This window comes from Rhinatrema bivittatum, chromosome 2 (assembly GCF_901001135.1).
Source record: "Rhinatrema bivittatum chromosome 2, aRhiBiv1.1, whole genome shotgun sequence".
NCBI classification, from domain to species: domain Eukaryota; kingdom Metazoa; phylum Chordata; class Amphibia; order Gymnophiona; family Rhinatrematidae; genus Rhinatrema; species Rhinatrema bivittatum.
In genome coordinates, this window is record NC_042616.1 from 244,730,072 (window position 1) to 244,750,018 (window position 19,947).

Below are 19,947 nucleotides of genomic sequence, written 5' to 3' on the forward strand. Positions count from 1 at the left end.
CTGTCTTCCAATCTAACTCATCTGCTAATCTGATTTTCACAAATGATGGGGTTTTCAATAATACTAGAAACACAAATGCCAATGCGACTCCCTACCCCCTATATTAATTTAATGGCATTATCTGAATCCTTTTTACATGAGGGTAAGTTCTAAAGCACAACACAATGACCTTTGGGCTTACTCGAGCCTTAAGATGACCTTCTACATCTCTCCTCTACCCCAGGTTAGGACACAGCATAGTAATGCTTCCCTTTGAGTGACAAATCTACTTTGCATGAGTTTACCTCATTCTGAGACCAGGCTGAAATACAGCTACATTATGCTCATTACCATATACAGAATTTCAGAAGGAAATAAAAAAATATAAGCACTGCCACATCGAGTCAGATCAAGGGTCTATCAAGCCCAGTACACTATTTCCAACAGGATCCTGAATGGCAGATAGATTCCACGGGAACAAGCAGTGGCTTTCCCCCAAGTCTACCTGGCTAATAATGGTTTAGAACTTTTCCTCTAAGAACCTGTCCAAACCTTTTTTAAACCCAACTAGGCTAACTGCCTTTATCGGATTCTACAGTAATGAATTCCAGAGCTTTACTGTGCATGCTGAGTGAAAAAAATATTTTCTCTGATTTGTCTTAAACGTGCTACTTAGTAATTCATTGGAGAGTCTTTGTATTTTTGGAAAAAGTAAACAACTGATTCGTGTTCACCCGTTCCTCTCCACTCATTATTTTATAGACCTCTATCATATTTTCCCTCAGCCGTCTCTTCTCCAAACTAAAGAGCTATTTTCCTTATAAGGGAGCCATTTCAACTCCTTTTTATCATTTTGGTCACTCTTCTCTCTGTACCTTTCCTAGTTCTGCTGTATCTTTTTTTTTTGAGATGCTAAAAAGCAAAAGGCAGCAGTCTTTTAAAGCTACGATACTAGAGCAGTTTCTCTTTTTTTCCCCCCACGCTGCGGAACATTACACTGCGTCGTGTCACCATGCTAGGACAATATGATACAGCTCACACGTTCAGTGATGCCACTGACGCAAATAGCAGGGCATACTGTTTTCTTTTTTTCCTCTTCTAAACGTTTAAGCATTTCTGCAGCTACATATGTTTCAGTATTTCTGAGATGTGGAAACTGATGGGTTCTGCAATAACTCGGAGCCCTCACTTAGACATTTCTAGCTTTCTGATCACTCTCATACTTATATAGTTAAAAACATAGTTGGTGACTGGAACATGCAGTGGTTTTGGTTAACACCATGGAAAAACTGCGGTGTAAATGCTCCCTGCTGTACATTTCTTATGTAGCCTGCTTTGGAGTTTTAACATTTTGCAGCATAGTAAATAGTAAATAGTAAGAGCCATCAAAAAGGTGCCCCATTTAACAGAGAATTCCTCCAAGGTGAAAGCATCTTTAAATCCCCTTCATTCTCCAAACCAGCACATGACTTACTATCAAATCATATTCTTTAACCGCACATTATAGAAATATGTATTTAATTATTTTATTAGCATGGTAGATTCATGCACCCATTGTTTTATTTGGAAGGTGCAGGATACCAAATAATTAAAAGTAAATAAATAAATACATTTGTTCTGTTGGCTTGGCTGCTTGAATAGGTCATCTTACAAAAAAAAACCAATTTGAATCAAAAAGGCTGCTATCTGTGGGTTATTTTAATGCATATTGAGGATGCTGTATTATACACAAAGAGGAGTAATCTCTGTACTATTTTATATTTCGTGGTTTAGTCGGAAAGCAGGGATAAAGGATCAGTGTTAACTTTTCAGCAGGTGCTCTCTCAAGTGAAAAAAAAAAAATAGAAGAGGAACCAAATTCTTATTCATTTTCATAAACATTCAACTATCCTCCACTTTGCAGAGGCTCTGCACTGACATTTTATTCAGGTCATCAGCACATCTGACTCCTCTTGGCACTCTTTGTCCTTCTTACGTGTCTGAGCCCCCAGGAAAACCAGCAGGTCCCAAGGACACATTTCTAAAACAAATCTCCAGCAGAACTCTGAAATCTTTGAATGGTGTGATGGAAAGGAAAGCTATACTCTTTGTCCTTTGCAAAATTTCAAGAATACACATAAGTAGTAATAATAATTACCCTGTGTGAAATTCAAACGTTACTGTTAATTTGTTACCTTTTATATTCACTTTAGCTTGGATTTTAAAAGGGCTACACTCGTAAATTTCAGAGTTTACATGCGTGGCCGGGCCTTGAGCACGTACAGCAGGCCTGGCCACACGCTTAAACCCCGGTACATGCAGAAGTGCCGGCTGAGGGAAAAGGTATGACCCGGGGGATGTGGTCTGGGTGAGCCAGGACAGCGCCATTAGCCACTGTCCCGGGGAAGTGTGCGCCAGCAGCTGGCCTGCACACGCAAATTAGGGGGCGGGGAGGAGAGGGAGGAAGGATAGAGTTAGTTGTAGGAAAGTTCCCTCCCAGTCCGCTCCTTAATTGGAGCAGACTGGGAGGGAACTAGGGGAGGCCCGATTGCATCACCGTGCGCTGCTTTGTAAAATTCCCCTCTGTGCAGGCAAGTCACGGGCCGCACGCACACATGGGTGCATGCACGCTCCTTTTAAAATCGACCCCTTAGACAGTAACTTTCAAACTGACGTGCTTGCACAAATGTGCGTGCTTGCTGGCGCGCGCACGTGGACGCTTCAGTTTTATAACATGTGCGCGTTTATGCGCATGTTACAAAACCCGCTACCCGCACACACACGATTTTATATTGACGTGCCCTTGTGCGCGCAAATGCTGTGTCGCGCGCTTAAGTGAAGGGATTTCAGTAGATGCATTTGGCGATGCATTAAGGCCTATTTCCCTGTTCCCTCCCAGTTCGCCCGTGTAAAGCAGCAGATTTCCTAAACCCCCTACCTAACTTGCCTCCCTTTTACCCTACTAGTCCCGACCCCTAAAACCCCACTTACTACCTTAAATTTTTTTATTTCATTACCCACTCGCAAGTCCATAGTAGCAGCAGAAGCAACTTGCGTGGTCGTTGGAACCTGGCGTGTGCTTGTGTGTGTTCTCTGATTTAACGGTGCTGTCCTAGCCCATCCATGCCCCGCCCAGAACCCGGCCTGCCCCTTTTTGTGAAATGCTTTCTAATGCTCGTACCAGGAGATACGTGTGTGGCTGTGGGGCCTCTTAAAATCTGCGTGGCCCAAGCGCGCCCCAGTCTCCTGTATAATCTCCCGGATTTGCCGAACCTTGAGGCTTTTAAAATTCGCCCTTAGTGGCTCTCCTCTCTGAACATGAAACCCCCCCTCTCTCAAATTGCTCCTTACTCACTGGATCAAACTGGTGTATGATGGTTGTAATGAATAACATCACAAACACTGCATGAAGTAATCAGTTCCCTATGTGAAGCTCTTTTGAGATATTTATTGCAATCATGAGTGCTTCCACAGGATGAGGGGAATTGCAAGGAAGCAGCTTCCAGAGTTTTAAATATAGTAATTTAGCAACAAAAAAATGTAATTACTACAAAGTGTAGACTTTCTAGTAGCTTTTGATCCAGGTAGTATGATGAAATTTGTAGGGGTTTTTTTTGTAACACCAGAGTTTTTGGATGTTATGAGATGTTTCAAAGGACAAACACCTTTTTTTTTTTTTTAAAAAGGTATAACTACCAACAAAGACACTTAGGGCCTTATTTTCCAAGGCTATTGCATGCCTGCGTTACCTACATTGGCGCGGAGTGGGCCCCGGAAGAGGAGGAGTCGGGGCGTCACCGGGGCCGACTCTGCGAGGATGGCGCGGACAGCGAAAAGGTTAAGGAGCCTTTTCGCTGCCTATTTCGCGCCCAATAGCTACACCTTCTATGGTGTAGTTATTGGGCGCGATACAGGCTGCGATCACATTGCGGAGGTGCGATCGCTGCTGGCTAGCGCAGGACCGCCCCCTCGTTTTGGCCCCCCGCCCCTCATTACTGCAGTTTTCTAAAGTATCGCAGGCCTGCGATACTTTAGAAAATGAGGCCCTTAATCACTCTGAAGTAAGTCTTAGTACTTACTCTGTGTATTTTTGGAATAGTACAGAGGCATACAAATGAACTTTCTTGTAAGATCTACTTGAGAGAAGCACAAGGCTGAACTTTCAAAACTGATACCAAGGATTTGTTCTCTGAAAGGTAGATGCTGTTAATGATAACTATAATTTTTTATGTTGGTGACTATTTTTTTTTCTTTCTCTCCCTGTCTGCTTAACATCACAGTGCACTTTATGCTCATAACATAGATGAATGTCATAAATAAATGATTAATAATAATTTGAGGGGTGGGGGAGGGAGGATTATGATTGAAAAAAACGAACACCTCACAAAGGCACATTTGCAGCAAAACAAAAAAATTGGTGCTATGTGAAATAAGAAATGCAAATTATGAAAAATTTAATTTAAAAAACTGCAAGAAAGTTTTCTGCACATAATTATTAAAAAACAAACAAACAAAAAAAAACTTACGATCCTCTGGGTTACAGATTTCAAAGAAAATATCCTTATTTAAAAATGAAAGGGATTCAAAGGTGTCTTCATAATACACCTTTTCCTGGGTGCCTGCAATCTCCAAAAGTTGAGTGTTATTTGCTTGAAGGACTCCAATGGCAAATATGGTGATGCCTTTGTCCCTAAGGGCTTTGGCAGGCTGAGCGACCTCATCTTGGGCCTCCCCATCGGTAATAACAATGAGGTACTGATGTGTATTGGGTCTCCCTCCCTTTGATACATCAAAATAAGGGGAGGCAAAATTCAGGGCTTCCCCAGTGAGGGTTCCCTCTTTCATTTGCCTGATATTGGCAATTGCATCCTTTATGTCAGACTTCCTGTGGTATCTGTTCAGTGGGAACTCTTCTTGTTGGCGTGAGCTAAACTGGAGCACGCCGATTTGAACATTGTTGGCCGAAATGTCGACTTCATTTACTAGCAAGTTCATGAACGTCTTCATCGTGTCAAAATCATCAGAGCCGATGCTGCCAGAGCTGTCAACTAGGAATATAATGTCCGCTTTCATGTTTCTGCAGGCTGAAATAAAAAGAACAATGGGAGCAAGGAGAACGAACAAAAATTTACAGATTACAATTGCGTTTCTAAAGCATTTGCTGAAAACCCGCAAGTGTGCACAAATAAAGCCAGGAATTGTGCTTATGGAAGCAGAGACGGATATAGGGTTTGGGTGCCCCTAGGCACTGTTGACCCCTGTTACTTCCCCGCCCCCCCCCCCCACCCAAGATTGGACAACAGGGAACAAGAGGGCTTAGGCCCAGTCCCCGAATTTCCTGTGGTAGTTCAGGGGTAGATTCTGTGGAAAAAAATTTTACAAATTCTGAAGCAAACTGGCAAGCATTTCCATCTTTTATATTATATTATAAAAATTAATTACATTATGGTAATTATACTGTAAAGCTATTTTGTTTTTATTGGGTAAAGAAAAGTGATCTAAAGTATCTCAGTACAGGGAGGAGACCTCAGGGATGAGAAGAGGAAAGGAGGAAGAGTATGAGAAGGAAAGAGGATTAGAAATGGAGAGGATGGGATATGGGGACAATTAGGAATTTGGGATGTGAAAGAGGAGGAAGAAGTAGGAAGGGTTAGGGAGTGGGGTCCAGGATCTTGGAAGAAGGGAGAGGTAGGAAGGAAGGAAGTGAGGCTCCAGGATCTGAAGAATAGAATCCAAGATCAAGGGAGGGAGGATTTGAAATGCAGTGGGTGGGGAAGAGAGGAGGGAGGCGTCCCTACTCTACTCTGGCCCTGCTCCTCCTTGCATCCCCTCTCTATCTAACATCCCATCCAATATGACTTAAACTTGGCATCAATCCCTTCTCTTCCACACACACACGCAAACACTGCCCCCTATCCTTGTTTCTCCCCTTTACACTCACAGACGTACGCTCCCCAGCCAACCCCTCTCTCATCTCCCAGCCTCTCTTCCCACCCTTCCATGATCTCTACTCAGATGTTCCTAATCTCCCCACTTGATCCCCCCCCCCCTTTTCTCTGTCTGTTGCAGGCTCACTCCCTTCTCTTCTCTCGTACTCTGCACCCTGAGTGGGATTTGGAAGCAGAGGGCTATTCTCTGCTGAGTGAGATTCAGCACGGCCGAAAGGCAGCAAATCATCAGCCAGCCTGCTGCCCCTCCCCCCCAATTTTTTCCACCCTAGGCACAGGCCTAGTGTGCCCTACTGACAAACCCAGCCCTGTATGGAAAGCTCTTTTCCACATTTGCTTAGGAGCTAAAGACCAGAGGATCTGCTACAGTGATTGTGTTTTACAGTGATTCTCAGGGTAAGCCCTGGCCAATTTCCGCTGGCATGACCATGGCTGCAGGCCACTATCTAGTGGCTGGCAGTACAGGAGAGCATTTCATATCTGTAAGATGCTGAACTTCTCAGACCAGAATCCAGCCCACCCGACATAAATATTTCTTCTGGCTCAGCTTAATTGCTACACGCTAACATAATGGGTGGGCCCAACGTAAATGCTAGGAGCCCACGGCTTACCTGGAGCCGTGGACGAAGAAGGGAAGCCTCGGCGAACTCGGACGATGCTGGTTGACGACATCGGGATGAGCCGGTGCGCCGATGACATCGGCGTCCTTTGCCTGCCCCTAGGAGGTGGTACCGGGGGGCCGGCATCATCGGAAACGGCCGCCCGGCCGTCCTCGATGACTTCGGCTCCAGGACTGGAAGGAGGGCTGCGCTGATTAACTTTGAGGCTTGGCTGCGGCACGGGAGGCGGCAAAACGCATCGAGACGGCGTGGCAGCCAGGGAGCAGTGGAAAAAGGAAGAATAGGGAGGAGAAAGGATTTTATTAAAAAAAAAAAAAAGAAGAAATATCGGGGCCGGGGCTGCAAGGAGGAAATGGGGACGAACCCAGCCAGGACCGAGAACGGGGCACTGACCACGTGGGCGCAGCCTTGGGACCGATGGGGGCCCTCCCCCCCCCCCCCACTGCACCAATGCAGAAGGAAGGGACCCTTCCACGTAGAGGGGGAAGACCGCCTCCACCCCCGAAGATACAAAAAGACCCCCCCTTTCCTACATGGATTGCCACTCCACAGCGGGTCTGGAGCTGAGGTTTGAGAAGCGGTGTCAGGGGAACGGATATTTCCCAAGGTCCGGGGCAGAACTGAGGAGGAGCAGGTAATTTGCTGTAACAAGGAGTAGGGAAGCATGGAAGCGAGCACAAGGACACATTGTTACCACAGCGGGTCCAGCTGGGTGGAGAGAAATAAACGCTGAGACTACAAACGGAAGGAAGAGCTCGGGACTCGGAAGCACAGGAAGTGGGAGCAAGAGGTCCCAAACACGCAGCGCGGTGAGTAACATCTACCGAACAATGGGAAGGGGTCCAAGTACCCGATTTGGGGACAGCAGAGGGGTGGTGTTACTTGAGGCCCTCGAAAAGAGGGAAGGAGTAAGTTAGCGGAGGGGGGAGCCTGAAGAATGGTTACTCCTCAAGATGATAACGAGCAAAAGGAGTTTGCTAGCTCGGTCGGGTGGAAAGAGTGTTGCACCGCACCGCAAAGGAGGGGGCCCCACAAGGAAGCAGTCTGCAGTGGGCGGAGGCAACACCGGCACACTTCAGTTCCAGTCACCCACAGGTTCGAACGCAGACAAGGGGGGGGGGGGGGGGAACAGCAACATGCTGCGGGGTTTTCCCTACTTACCAGGGATGGATGCCTCCAGACAGCAACAGTGGCAACAGTAACAACCTGGTCTTAATATGTGCCCGAAATGGTTGCCCATGTCCTACGTGGGAGGGGTACCATACCCAATATACCAGTGGGGATATCGGCCGGGGGCATCAAGAGATACGGAACAGCCAAGAAGCGCAAGAGAGAGGAGGGGAAATTCCACCGGCAGACAATAGCAGTGGGCGAGCAGGGCGCATGGCAAATGGCGGAGAAAGCAACAACAGTGGTACAGGGCATCAGTCCTCAGGGAGCGGCAGAGGCGAGGCAGGAGCCACAGCAGGGTGAGTATCCGGGCCTGTTTTTCCACAGCACAGTCCTCCGCTGATATGGCAGTCGTGCACGCGTCAAAGAGGAAGGGGAATGGAAAGCGAAAGAGAAGGAACAGTTACAGTGACAGTGACAGTAGCATGTCTTCGGATTCTGATAGCTCGGAGGAGACTGGCGTGACCTGGCCACTGACGGCGCGAGGAAGGGCAGGAATAGTTTCGACGACATTGAACAAAGTATCCCCTCTATGGGTAAGTGTCAAAAAAAAAAAAAAAAAAAGCTACTAAAGGATAAGGAAGAGGAAGTACATCGGCATATTCTTGGAAGGAAGGAGAGGCCCACAAGACAGAAAAAGGAGCAAGGATGGGGATGAGTGTTATTACGAAAGACCACCCTTCACAATGCCGACCTATGCTCAGTTATGCGACACAATCCTAGAGGCATAGAGCATACGAAGGATGGGCATGGCGGAATTATGACGAGCGTTTCCAGGACAAGATGGAGGAGAGCAGTCTGATGTCATGGGGGGACTCAAGGCGTTGAGTTGTGGCTAAAGCAGATGACAAACAAGGCGAGTGACACATGGGAGCGCGGAAGAGCAACCAAGGGCACCAATACCGGGAGCAGCATACGGTGGGTTGGCCAACGCACAGAATAATACTTGCTGGAGATTTAACAAATCATCCTGTATGTTCAAAAATTGCAGGTTCAAGCACATTCGCTTGATTTGCGCTGCACCTCACCCCCACAAGCAAGGTTACACAAAAGAATGGGAACTGGGAGTAATCCCCCCATGAAAATGAAGGACAGCAATTGTAAAAATGCCACCTCGCCTATTAGACTGGCCAGAATGTCGGAGTGGCTCGACAGGTACCCAAAGACGGAGGAATATGGGAGGATTACCAAAGGATTCAGGGAAGAATTCCAAATCCCTTATCAAGAAGGTATCAGAAATTCAGTCAACAATGCATAATCGACGACGCGACATCCGGAGATAGTTCATAACAGATTAAGCATGGAGCTGGCATTGGGCAGAATGGCAGGCCCTTTCACGTTACCCCCATTTCAAAACATGGTGTGATCTCCCTGGTGGTGGTACCGACAAGAAGGAGCCAGGAAAGTACAGGCTCATCCAGAATCTATCGTTCCCACCGGGGCTCTCGGTTAACGACCACCTGCCACCAGAAGAATGCTCGGTACAATCTGCCTCATTCGACAGTGCGATAACCCTTTGACAGAAGTGCGGAAAGTTGGCAGTAATGGCAAAAAAAAACAAAACAGACATTGAGTTGGCATTTCGTTTGTTAGCGGTGTATCCATCCAGCTTCCTGCTGGTGGGATTTAAATTCTGTGGGCAGTTTTACTTCGATAAGTGCATGCCCATGGGGTGCTCTGTGCCCTGCGCATATTTTGAGGCTTTTAGTCACTTCTTACACAGTCTGGGTGCATGGTCCGCCACACCATGGCCAACATCAGGGATCACGAAGGAACAACGAATATAATATTCCTGGAGCTTTTCCCCATCTGGGTGGCGCTGGTGATATGGGGGGAACGCTTGCGAGATAAGCATATTGTCTTCTGGTGTGACAGCCAAAACCGAGGTTTATGTAATAAACAGGCAGTCATCAAAATTTCCCTGGGTGGTGGACCTGTTCCAGCAAGTGGTGCTGAGCAGTCTGCGCATTAATATGGTAAAAGCGCGTCAGGTTCCAGGGGCTTGCAATGGTGTGGCAGATTCACTATCTCAAGCTAAATGGTCGAAGCGGGGTAATACTCTGAGGATATTAATACCATGGTCCAAGACAGACCAATCAGGGCGGGGCGCTACCATGACCTTAAATCGATTGCAAAAATCAGGTCATGGGCCCGATAGTAATTTGGAAACATACCAAACCGTGCGACCAGTAGGGGGGGGGAGCATTTACTTATACGCGAAGAGTGGGCCCCATTAACATGATACCAACTTTCAGTGATACGCGAGCGAACCTTAGACAAGGTGGGAAGAAATGTGGATAATTTTGGGGACCCACTCCTTTAGAATAGAGGCAGCTACTAGCACAGTGCAGACAGGGCTGGGAATGGAGACAATACAGCAGATAGGAAGATGGTGTTCTCCCGTGGTAAATTCCTATGTTAGGCGGGATCGAGCGGACACATCATAGCGCGTTGATTAACGAAAGCGTGCATAGTCTGGACGGGGAAGCCAGGAATGCTCTGGGTGCAGCTACTGCCCATACGATAATAATCCACCTGGGCAGGAACGTCTTAGGAACAGTGTCATGCAAACATCTGTTGCATCAGGTAAAGAGGGACCTCTGGAAAATACACTCATGGTTCCCGAGAGCGCTTATCTGCTGGTCCAACATCATATCACGTATTAAATTGGCAAAACAAAAGTTATGGGGGAGAGCCCGGAAAAAGTTGAACAGACAAATTGGAGTATGGTCAGCGCCCATGAGGGGTAGTTAAATACGACATGAATGGGCCGACGGCCATTGCGGGGGCCTATACCGGCAGGACAGAATACATCTGTCAGATATCGGATACAACCGGTTCAATAGTGACATACAGGAGACACTCAAGAGAATTTGCACACAGGGAGGAAAAAGCCGCAGCTGGGGTTAGTGTTGGGGGGCACCAGGCAAGTGTAAACAGTTATCCAGCTATCTCTGGGCCGGTTAGCGTGGTGGATTTTCAAATCCCATTTGTCCAGCTACATCAGTATAAACAATTTATCCAAAAGGGATCCAACAAAATATCTTGAATTTTAAAAAATGATTACTTTAGATAATCAGATAAAATTCAATCAAAAATGAGTAGTCAAAAACATAGGAAAGTCCAGCAATATTGGACAGAGCATCTCCAGTTCAATATGAGATTACGGTTTTTGTTCTGCCTGGCAAGCATCTGAGTTTATGATCCATGTGTTTGGAAGACTTTTGAGTAATTCCATTATGAATAACAATCAGGAGAGTTCCTTGAATCACTATTTGTGACTTTATACTGTATGTCACTTAAATTACCTGTACCTCAGCCTGCCAAAATTGTAAATGCCCCAATATAACTGGAAGCACAGAGCAGAAATCTAAAAATAAAACCATAAGATTTCTGGAGAAATCTAGAAATGGCTCGGTATAGCTACTGAATGGCCTGTTGGTGCCTGCAGTTTACTTGCAGATAATCTGTAAATTTCAGTAGGAATCTACAGCTTTCTGGGGTATTTTTTTTTGCCTGGTAGCTCCTTTTTCTTCCAGCTCAGACAGAATCAATGCTGGGATCCTGGTGCCATGAGCCCTTTATTCACAACCACCTAGGGATTTTTCTCTGTTTTACTAGGCCCTTCCACTTTTTTCCTAATTTGGCCATTGCAGCAACAGCCCTGAGGTCAGAAACCATGCTCTAGGACTCCTTCCGGAACCCTGTAGCATGGACTCTAAATTTGGCCAGCAGGTGTCACCCTTATTGACAACCATGACTTCCCTTTCCCTCCAGGGGCTCTGACCCTGCCCTTTTGCAGCATCCCCAACCTCAGCTGACCCATGTTCCATTTTCTAATGGTCTGCACTCTGTATTATTCCTTTGCCCCTTTCCATAAGAAGCCAGCTCAAAGAATATAGGGCAGAACGTGCACACCACTTCTGAAACGTTTAAACATATTCTAAAGGAAATCCATGTCACGTCGCAATGACAAGCCCTGGATAAAACTAAAATAAAGCATTGTGTTTATGGCAGGTTTATCAGAAATTGTTGACTTGAGATATTTTGCAAATGCTACTATAATTATTCCTTGGCAGTTCCAATGAAGGTTAAATTCATTAATGTAGCAAACATCTCCTACCCTCTGGTAAGCAAATTTCCCGGGCCAATTCATTTTTGACAAGTTTCAAGGAATCGAAATTATTCACAAAAAATGTTTTTTCATCAGCCCCTGCTATATCTCTCAGTTCCTCTGCAACGGCATTCTGGACACCAATGGCGTATATAGTGATGCCTTCCTGCCTCAGCTCTGCTGCTGGCTCAGTCACTCGGTCTTGAGATTCACCATCTGTAATCACCACAAGGGACTGAGGAACTTTGCTGGCACGATCTCCAGCAGCTTTCGCAAAAAGGCTCTTCATGGACCTCAAAGCCTCTCCGGTGTTGGTGCCGCCTCCCAGCTGCTGAATTACTTTAATTGCTGTTCTTAATTTCTTTTCGGTGTTGTATTCTCCAATGGTGAACTCAATCTGAGATACGTCTGAGTACTGGACTACCCCAAAACGAACCCTGTTGGCACCAATTTGGAACATCTTGATCATTTCATCCATGAATGTTTTCATGTCCTGGAAATCTTCTGGGTATATACTGCCTGATCCATCAATCAAAAAATAAATATCTGCTTCTTCTGTGTTCACACAACCTGCAGAAGAAGGAATAAACACAATTCATTACAATCGCTAACAACTAGATACGGTAATATTATTTTAAACCATTTCTCATTAACAAGAAAACAAACTTTTTTTTCTGACCAAAAATTCAAAGGTTGAAAAATTAAGTTTATTCACTGGCCAAGAACAAATAAGAGGCTCAGCTGTTTAAAGATAATAAGACTTTAAAAAAAAATCTGATTTTCCTATTCATTATTAGTCATAATGATAAATAAGACAGAATCAGTTTAATCATATAGGGGCAGATTTTTAAAAAGTACGCCCACGCGTACTTTTGTTCGCGCACCAGGCGCAAACAAGAGTACGCCGGATTTTAATAGATACGCGGGGTTGGCGCGTGCAAGGCTGCCCAAAATCGTCAGCCTGTGCGTGCCGAGCCACGCAGCCTGCCTCCGTTTCCTCCGAGGCCGCTCCGAAATCAAAGCAGCCTCGGAGGGAACTTTCCTTCCGCCTCCCCCCACCATCCCCTCCCTTCCCCTATCGAACCCACCCCCCAGCCCTATCCAACACCCCCCCCCCCCTTATTCCAAAAGTTACGCCTGCCTAACTCGTGTGCGCGGGCCGGCTGCCGGCGCGCCATGTTCCGGTCTGGGGGCTGGTCCGGAGGCCGCGGCCATGGCTATGGCCCCGGCCGGATCCATACCCGCGGCCCCGCTCCCGGAATGCCCCCGGATGACGCTCCGCCGCGACACCCCCCCCCCCCCCCGGAACGCCCCGAGACATACGCGCGTCCCGGGGCTTGCGCGCGCCGCCGAGCCTATTCAACATAGGCTCGTCGCGCGCAGGGGGAGCTTGGAGTAGATTTTTGGGGGGGGTACGCGCGTATCTTACACGCGTACCCCTTTGAAAATGTGCCCCATAATGTGTAATTAATTGAGGATACTGTAGTCTGGATTCTTTCTGGAAAGAAAATAAGTTTTGAGTACTGTAAGCCAGTAATTCCCAGCCCTGTTCTGGAGGCACACCTAACCAGTAAGGTTTTTCAGGATAGTCACAATGAATACACATAAGATAGGTTTGCAGGCCTGTGTTTTTTGTTTTTTTTTCATTAGGCAGAGTAGGCCCCTACCTCATGGTGCCATGACGACAAGGCCCTCTCTTCGTGGCCCTCTCTCCCATGCATCACTCAGCTTGAGCAGCAGCGTTCCATTAGACCCATCTCCTTAAAGGCACAGAGGTTGGTAGGCAGGCGGTATGCTGAGCACTCTATTCAGAATCACTGCCACTGTGCCTTTTAGAGGGAAGGTCCGATGGAAGACTACTGTTCAGGTTAACTGATGCTCAGGAGAGTGAGTCAGGGGATGGAAGAGGAGACACCTCTTGGACTGCAGTGCATCTTCAGAGGGGGACCCTCCCACTCTCGTATCTCTGGAGAGGGACCCCCCCCTACTCTAACACTTAGGATTCTACCTTGTAGATACTCCTGATAAATGAAACAGACCCAAAACCTCACATACAAAACAAGTGAACTGAATTAAAACAGACACCTACAAATTTAACCAGAGGGAGATACAAATAGTCCAAATTTATTTTATTTATCTAAAAGCTCCTACTAACCACTTCTCTGACTCATAAAAGAGTTATTTGGGATGGTGTACAAAGAAAAATGCATCTAACAAACATATCAAAATATAAAATAGATACTAAAGCTGGTGATTATACAAATCATAAAAAAAAAAAAATCACATAATCCAAATAAGAAATACATTTTCCCTCTAAAATAAAAACAATGGGGCCAATTTTGAAAGGGTTTAGGCCCCTAACGTTTAGAGTTAGGCTCCTGAATTGGACCTTGTGACAGTTTGCTAGGGATGAGTTTCTAAATTTAGGATCTAAAAAGTAGGTGGCCATGGGGGCAGAGTTAGGCCAGGGAAACAATTTTATGATCTTAGCACCTATTTTCAGAACTAGGCACCTAATTTAAGAGCATGTGAAAGGGACAAGAACTGCCAGTACCATTTTGGAAAATGGAGGCCACCAGGCCCAGAGCCTAGGGGGTGATCTGGGCCTTCACTGGACCACCAGGGATTCATTTGTGAGTAAGGGGGTTCCTGGGGGCTGGGGTCCCGGATTCTAGGAGCCAGATTTTTAAATAAAAGGGAAAGGGGCTGGATGTTGAGGGTGAGGCCTAGTGACAACTGTTTAACTTTTTTTTTTATTTGTGCACTATGGTGGTGGAAGGACAGGGGACCTTTGTAGACCCCTAGAATTTTTGGCTACTTTTGGGGGTGGTCTTACTTGGTGCCATTGGCCCCTTTAAGAAAAGAAGGCCCCAGATTCCTGGGGCCGTGATTGTGTATTGCAAGGGGGGCATGCACCATTGTGATATTTTTTCCCATGGTATTTTCCCATGGGGAATAATACCATGGAAGTCTCAAAGCGGAAGGGTTATTTACCACAGCTTTGTAACCCCAATAGGATTTTCCCTCAGGGAAAAAATGCCACAGGTTACTGAATAAGCCCCAATGTTAATTACAAACGCAATTGAATCTTAGTTTACAATAAGCACAAATTAGTGATCATAAGGGGCATAACCAGAAGAAGTAGAAAAGAGAGTGTAACAGGGTATCAAATTCTGTGCTTGCCCTTTAGAGGAATGGCCATTGTGGCTGCAACAGGTCATCCTGCCAGCAGTGTGAGTCAGAGGGCTCCAACCAAACTCTGTCCCTATGCGTGAGGTCAGTGTATTATAGGTGTGTTAGTGTGGTGTACCACTCCCCATGGGGAGGGGTCTGGGGTTTAACAAAGCTCCTGTGCTCATTGACATAGAAGGAGCTGAGATCAGCCTTAGCTCAGAGCTGAGGGAGCAGGTGTCTTTCTTCATTGAGCACACCCAAGAGATTACACAGAGATGACCTAAGGGGCGAGGGGAGGATTTTAAGCACTGGGGTCCTATGGGGATGGAGAAGAATTTGCGGAGAGGAGATCCTGGAAGTTCGGAAGATTGGAGTGTAAAGGGGGTCCTAAAGGGTTGGAGTTGAGTGTACTGGGAGGTGTCAGAGGAAGGACAACCTGCCTTGGACAGCCTGCTAAAGTGAAGTGGGGACTCTAAGGAGAAGAGGATGTCCCTGGAGAGTTGGTGGAACGGTGTACTAGGGTGGTGACAGAGGAAGGGCAGCCTGCCAGGAAAAGTTCACCAGAGTCAGAGACTGGTTCAGCTACAATCAGCCCGAGACTCACAGGACAGAAAGAGAGGGGGAAGGTCCTTGGAGAAAAAAATACAGCTACCAAACAGGTCCTGGGAGGGCCTGGAATAGAAAGGGGTACCCATCCCAAAGAACTAATCTGTTTTGGGAAGGAAGTGTGGAGTGGTGAATTAGATTGTGTTTATTTTCTGTGATCTTTTTCTGAATGGAGTTACACTGTACTGCAATACTCAGAAGCGCATCTCTTTTTGGACTTTGGGGCCGATGCAATACAGTGTGCTTAGCCGAGCGCACTGTTAACCTGCAGTCAGATGCGGGATAAATAGGCGCTAATCCACCCCCTAATGCAATAGGGGGATTAGCGCCTATTTAACGAGCATCCGACCTGGAATGAATGAGAGAGCGCTCATCACATGCAAATGCATGTGAATGAGCCTATTACTCATTCATTCCCAATTCAAAAAGATAAATGTGCGTCTCAGATGCACATTTATCGCTCAGATATTAACGCCTGCCTGGAGCAGGTGTTAATAGCTGAGTGCATTGAAAAGAAGTACAGAAAAGCAGAAAAAACTGCTTTTCTGTACTTCTTTTTTAAAGTAAAAAAATAAAAATAAAAATAACTCTGCAGATCGCCGAGTTATGAAGACCGACGCTGGTAAGCTCAGCCTCAGTTTTTATACCCGGCCTGTCTGCCAGTAATGAAAATGGCCGACGAGTTTGCGGCCGTTTTCATTACTGGCAGACAGGCCGGTTATGAAAACCGAGGCCGAGTTTACCGGCGTCAGTCTTCATAACCAGCAGCTGCGACGGGTCGCGCTAGGAAGGAGGCACTAAGGTCGAGCAAGTGACCACTGGAGCGCACTTTACTGTATCGGCCTGACTGTAATTATATTATGTTATGTTCCATAATGAACAATACTTTGAATTCCTTGGCTCAGTGTGTGGTAGGGGTCATAAAAACAAACAAAATATTAGGATTTATGAGGAAAGGAATGGAGAATAATACGGAGAATGTTATAATGCCTCTCTATTGCTCCATGGTGAAGCTGTACCTGGAGCACCGTGTGCAGTTCTGGTTGCTGCATCTCAAAAAAGATATAGAAGAATTAGCAAAGGTACAAAGAAGGGTGACCAAAATGATAAAGGAGATGGAATGGCTCCCTTGTAATAAAAGGCCAAAATGGTTAGGACTATTCAGCTTGCAGAAAAGACAGCTGGGATATGATAGAGGTCTATAAAATCATGAATGGAATAGAATAGGTAAATGCAAATCAGTTATTTACTCTGTCAAAAAATGCAAAGACTAGGAGCCACTCCATGAAGTTAGCAATTAGGACATTTGGAACAAATCAAAGAAAATGCTTTTTCATTCAACGCATAGTTAAGCTCTGGAATTCAATGCCAGAGGATGTGGTTAAGACAGCTAGTGTAGCTGGGTTTAAAAAAGGTTAGGACAATTTCCTGGAGGAAAAATCTATAAACTGTTATTGACCAAGTAGACTAACAGGTACATTTTCAAAAGAGTTACGCATGTAAATTTACCATACAGTTGTATCAATTTTCAAAAGTCATTTACCCAAGTATGTGCATTTAACTCTGGTAAATCCTATAGACAATTCAATGGCATATATTGTAACAATTTTCGTAAGCCCACTTATATAGGTAAAATGCATTTACATGTATAAAACTCAGTTTTAAGCACTTAATGCTTTTGAAAAAAAGGCCCAAAGGGAATAGCCACTACGTATCACTGTGTGATAGTAGCATGGGATCATAAGAACATAAGAGAATGCTATACTGGGTCAGACCAAGGGTCCATCAAGCCCAGCATCCTGTTTCCAACAGTGGCCAATCCAGGTCATAAGAACCTGGCAAGTACCCAAATCTAAGTCTATTCCATGTTACCATTGCTAGAAATAGCAGTGGCTATTTTCTAACTCAACTTAATTAATAGCAGGTAATGGACTTCTCCTCCAAGAACTTATCCAATCCTTTTTTAAACACAGCTATACTAACTGCACTAACCACATCCTCTGGCAACAAATTCCAGAGTTTAATTGTGCGTTGAGTAAAAAAGAACTTTCTCCGATTAGTTTTAAATGTGCCACATGCTAACTTCATGGAGTGCCCCCTAGTCTTTCTATTATCCGAAAGAGTAAATAACCGATTCACATCTACCCGTTCTAGACCTCTCATGATTTTAAACACCTCTATCATATCCCCCCTCAGTCATCTCTTCTCCAAGCTGAAAAGTCCTAACCTCTTTAGTCTTTCCTCATAGGGGAGCTGTTGCATTCCCCTTATCATTCACTATTTAGGATCTTAATTCAGGTATTTGCGACCTGGATTGCCTACTATTGGAAAAAGGATAGTAGGCTTGATGGTTCCTCGGTCTGACCCAGTATGGCAAGTTCCTATGTTCTTATGTATGAGACTTCTCATCTAGCTCTCAGATTGTCTGAGAATCCATATCCATTATCTTATTTATATTTATTTATTTATTTATTTATAACTTTTCTATACCGAAGTTCAAATAACAGAGTTAATTATCACTCCGGTTTACATTGCAACCATAAAAACAGTGACAAAGTTGTCTTACATAGAATCTTGGGGTAATAGAGGGAAATGTTTAGGAAAAAAAATGTCTTATTTAAAAAGAAATAGATACATTTTTTATGAACCTACTAATCAAAATATTTCCTGTTGGTTCTTAAGATTCTAATAAAAATGAAGCTTGTATGAACTAGAAAATACAAATATAACTGACTCTTCCAAGGCAATCACATTCTTACTTTTATGAATGTCTGGTAACTGTTGTAAAATATAGACACATAATAATATGAGGGCAGAAAAAGACCAAGTGACCCATTCAGTCTGCCCAGTTATTTTCTGCATACACTCTAAGAATATATTCAAGCAGCCAGCAATATATCATGACTCCCTGTAGGATATCAACCCTTATCCAAGATAGTTGTGGACACCTTCTTCCTTTGTACTCCACCCTCTTAGGTAGATAAAGCATACAAGATTCCCTATTTGTTTCATGCACAACACCTCTCCCCTTCCATATCTAACTACATGGCCCCACAATAATTCAAACAGCCACCAACACCAATGCGGCTGTTTCCCGAACATCTTGTCTCCTAGTTCCCATGTCCTTTTCAGACAGTTCTCTGCCATCACTCACCTCCTGCAGCGACGTGGTGGATACAAGGAGCATGAATCCTGCCAGACATACCAGGCTACAGGAGTGCCTGGATTTCTGCTAGAATTTCTAGTGTTCCTGTACTTGCGGCCTGCCAGAATGACCCAGTTGCTAGTTAATTCTATCACTGTAGCTCTATTCCACTGCAATGGCCTCACTTTTCTGTCACTAACAAAGATTAAAGGGTCTAAGGCACTTGACTCTTACCTTTTTCCAAAGCGCGTGTTGCCTTAGGAAGAACAAAAGCCTGTGCCACAATTTCATTACAAAGCCGCTTCTTTAATTTCCATTCAAGGTTGGAGAGCTGCAGGAAAGACTCCACGTTGGTGACATGTTTTCTCGAGGGGTGAGATGCAATCGTGTTAAGTTCTTTCTCTGTGGCATTCTGGAAGCCGACAGCAAATACTTCAACACCAGCCCCCCGGAGCTTAGCAGCTGGTCTGGCAAAGTTGTCCATGGACTGCCCATTAGTCATGACCACAGCAATCTGCTGCACGCCATCTTCTACTCTGCTACCTTGTTTCTTTCTAAAGACTTTCCTTCTCAGGAACTCAATGGCAGCACCAGTGTTTGCTCTCCCACCTCTGTAGGGAAGTTTCGTGATGTAGTCTAGGATTTCATATTTTTCATAGAATGAATTTAGACTGAATTCCCGTCTGGGCTCATCACTATAAAGCACCAAACCAACTCTCACTTTTCTCCGACCAATGTCTAGGGCACTGACAACTTTGTGTAAGAAGGCCCTGGTCAGCTGGAAGTTTGTCACACCGATGTTACTTGATTCATCTACTAGAAACACTATGTCAGCTACAGAAGCACTGGAACACACTAAAGAAAAACAAAAGAAAAAGGAATCTGTTTATTTTAGCATACACTCTCCTAGAATATCATAATAAAGTTGCTTAGAGCTGCAGAACACAATATTTTGCACGAGAGATTACCCATAAAGAATAATTCTTATTGCAAAATAAAGAAAACATTTCATTGTTCAGCCAGGTGAAAATGCCTGCCTGTCATCTGGACAATGTGTTTTATACATCAAGTAGCTCTTCAAAAACCATTATCTTGTTGTGACCATCCATTAATGCGAGCAATTTGCAGAGCAGTCAGTAATATCCCCATAGAAGATAAGGCGAGTTGGCTGGGGTTGTGCTGGACGTGGAATCTGAGGGCTTTCAGGAGCCT

At 45.1% G+C, this 19,947-nt stretch overlaps 1 protein-coding gene across 1 annotated transcript in view; it reads right to left on the reverse strand.

The window, feature by feature from the left end:
- Positions 1 to 19,947, reverse strand: part of COL6A6 (collagen type VI alpha 6 chain) — a 339,806-nt gene that overhangs the window by 161,342 nt on the left and 158,517 nt on the right. The window contains 3 exon segments of the mRNA XM_029589350.1: positions 4,485 to 5,042; positions 11,820 to 12,380; positions 18,970 to 19,590. Of these exon segments, the coding sequence (XP_029445210.1) occupies positions 4,485 to 5,042; positions 11,820 to 12,380; positions 18,970 to 19,590 (1,740 nt within the window).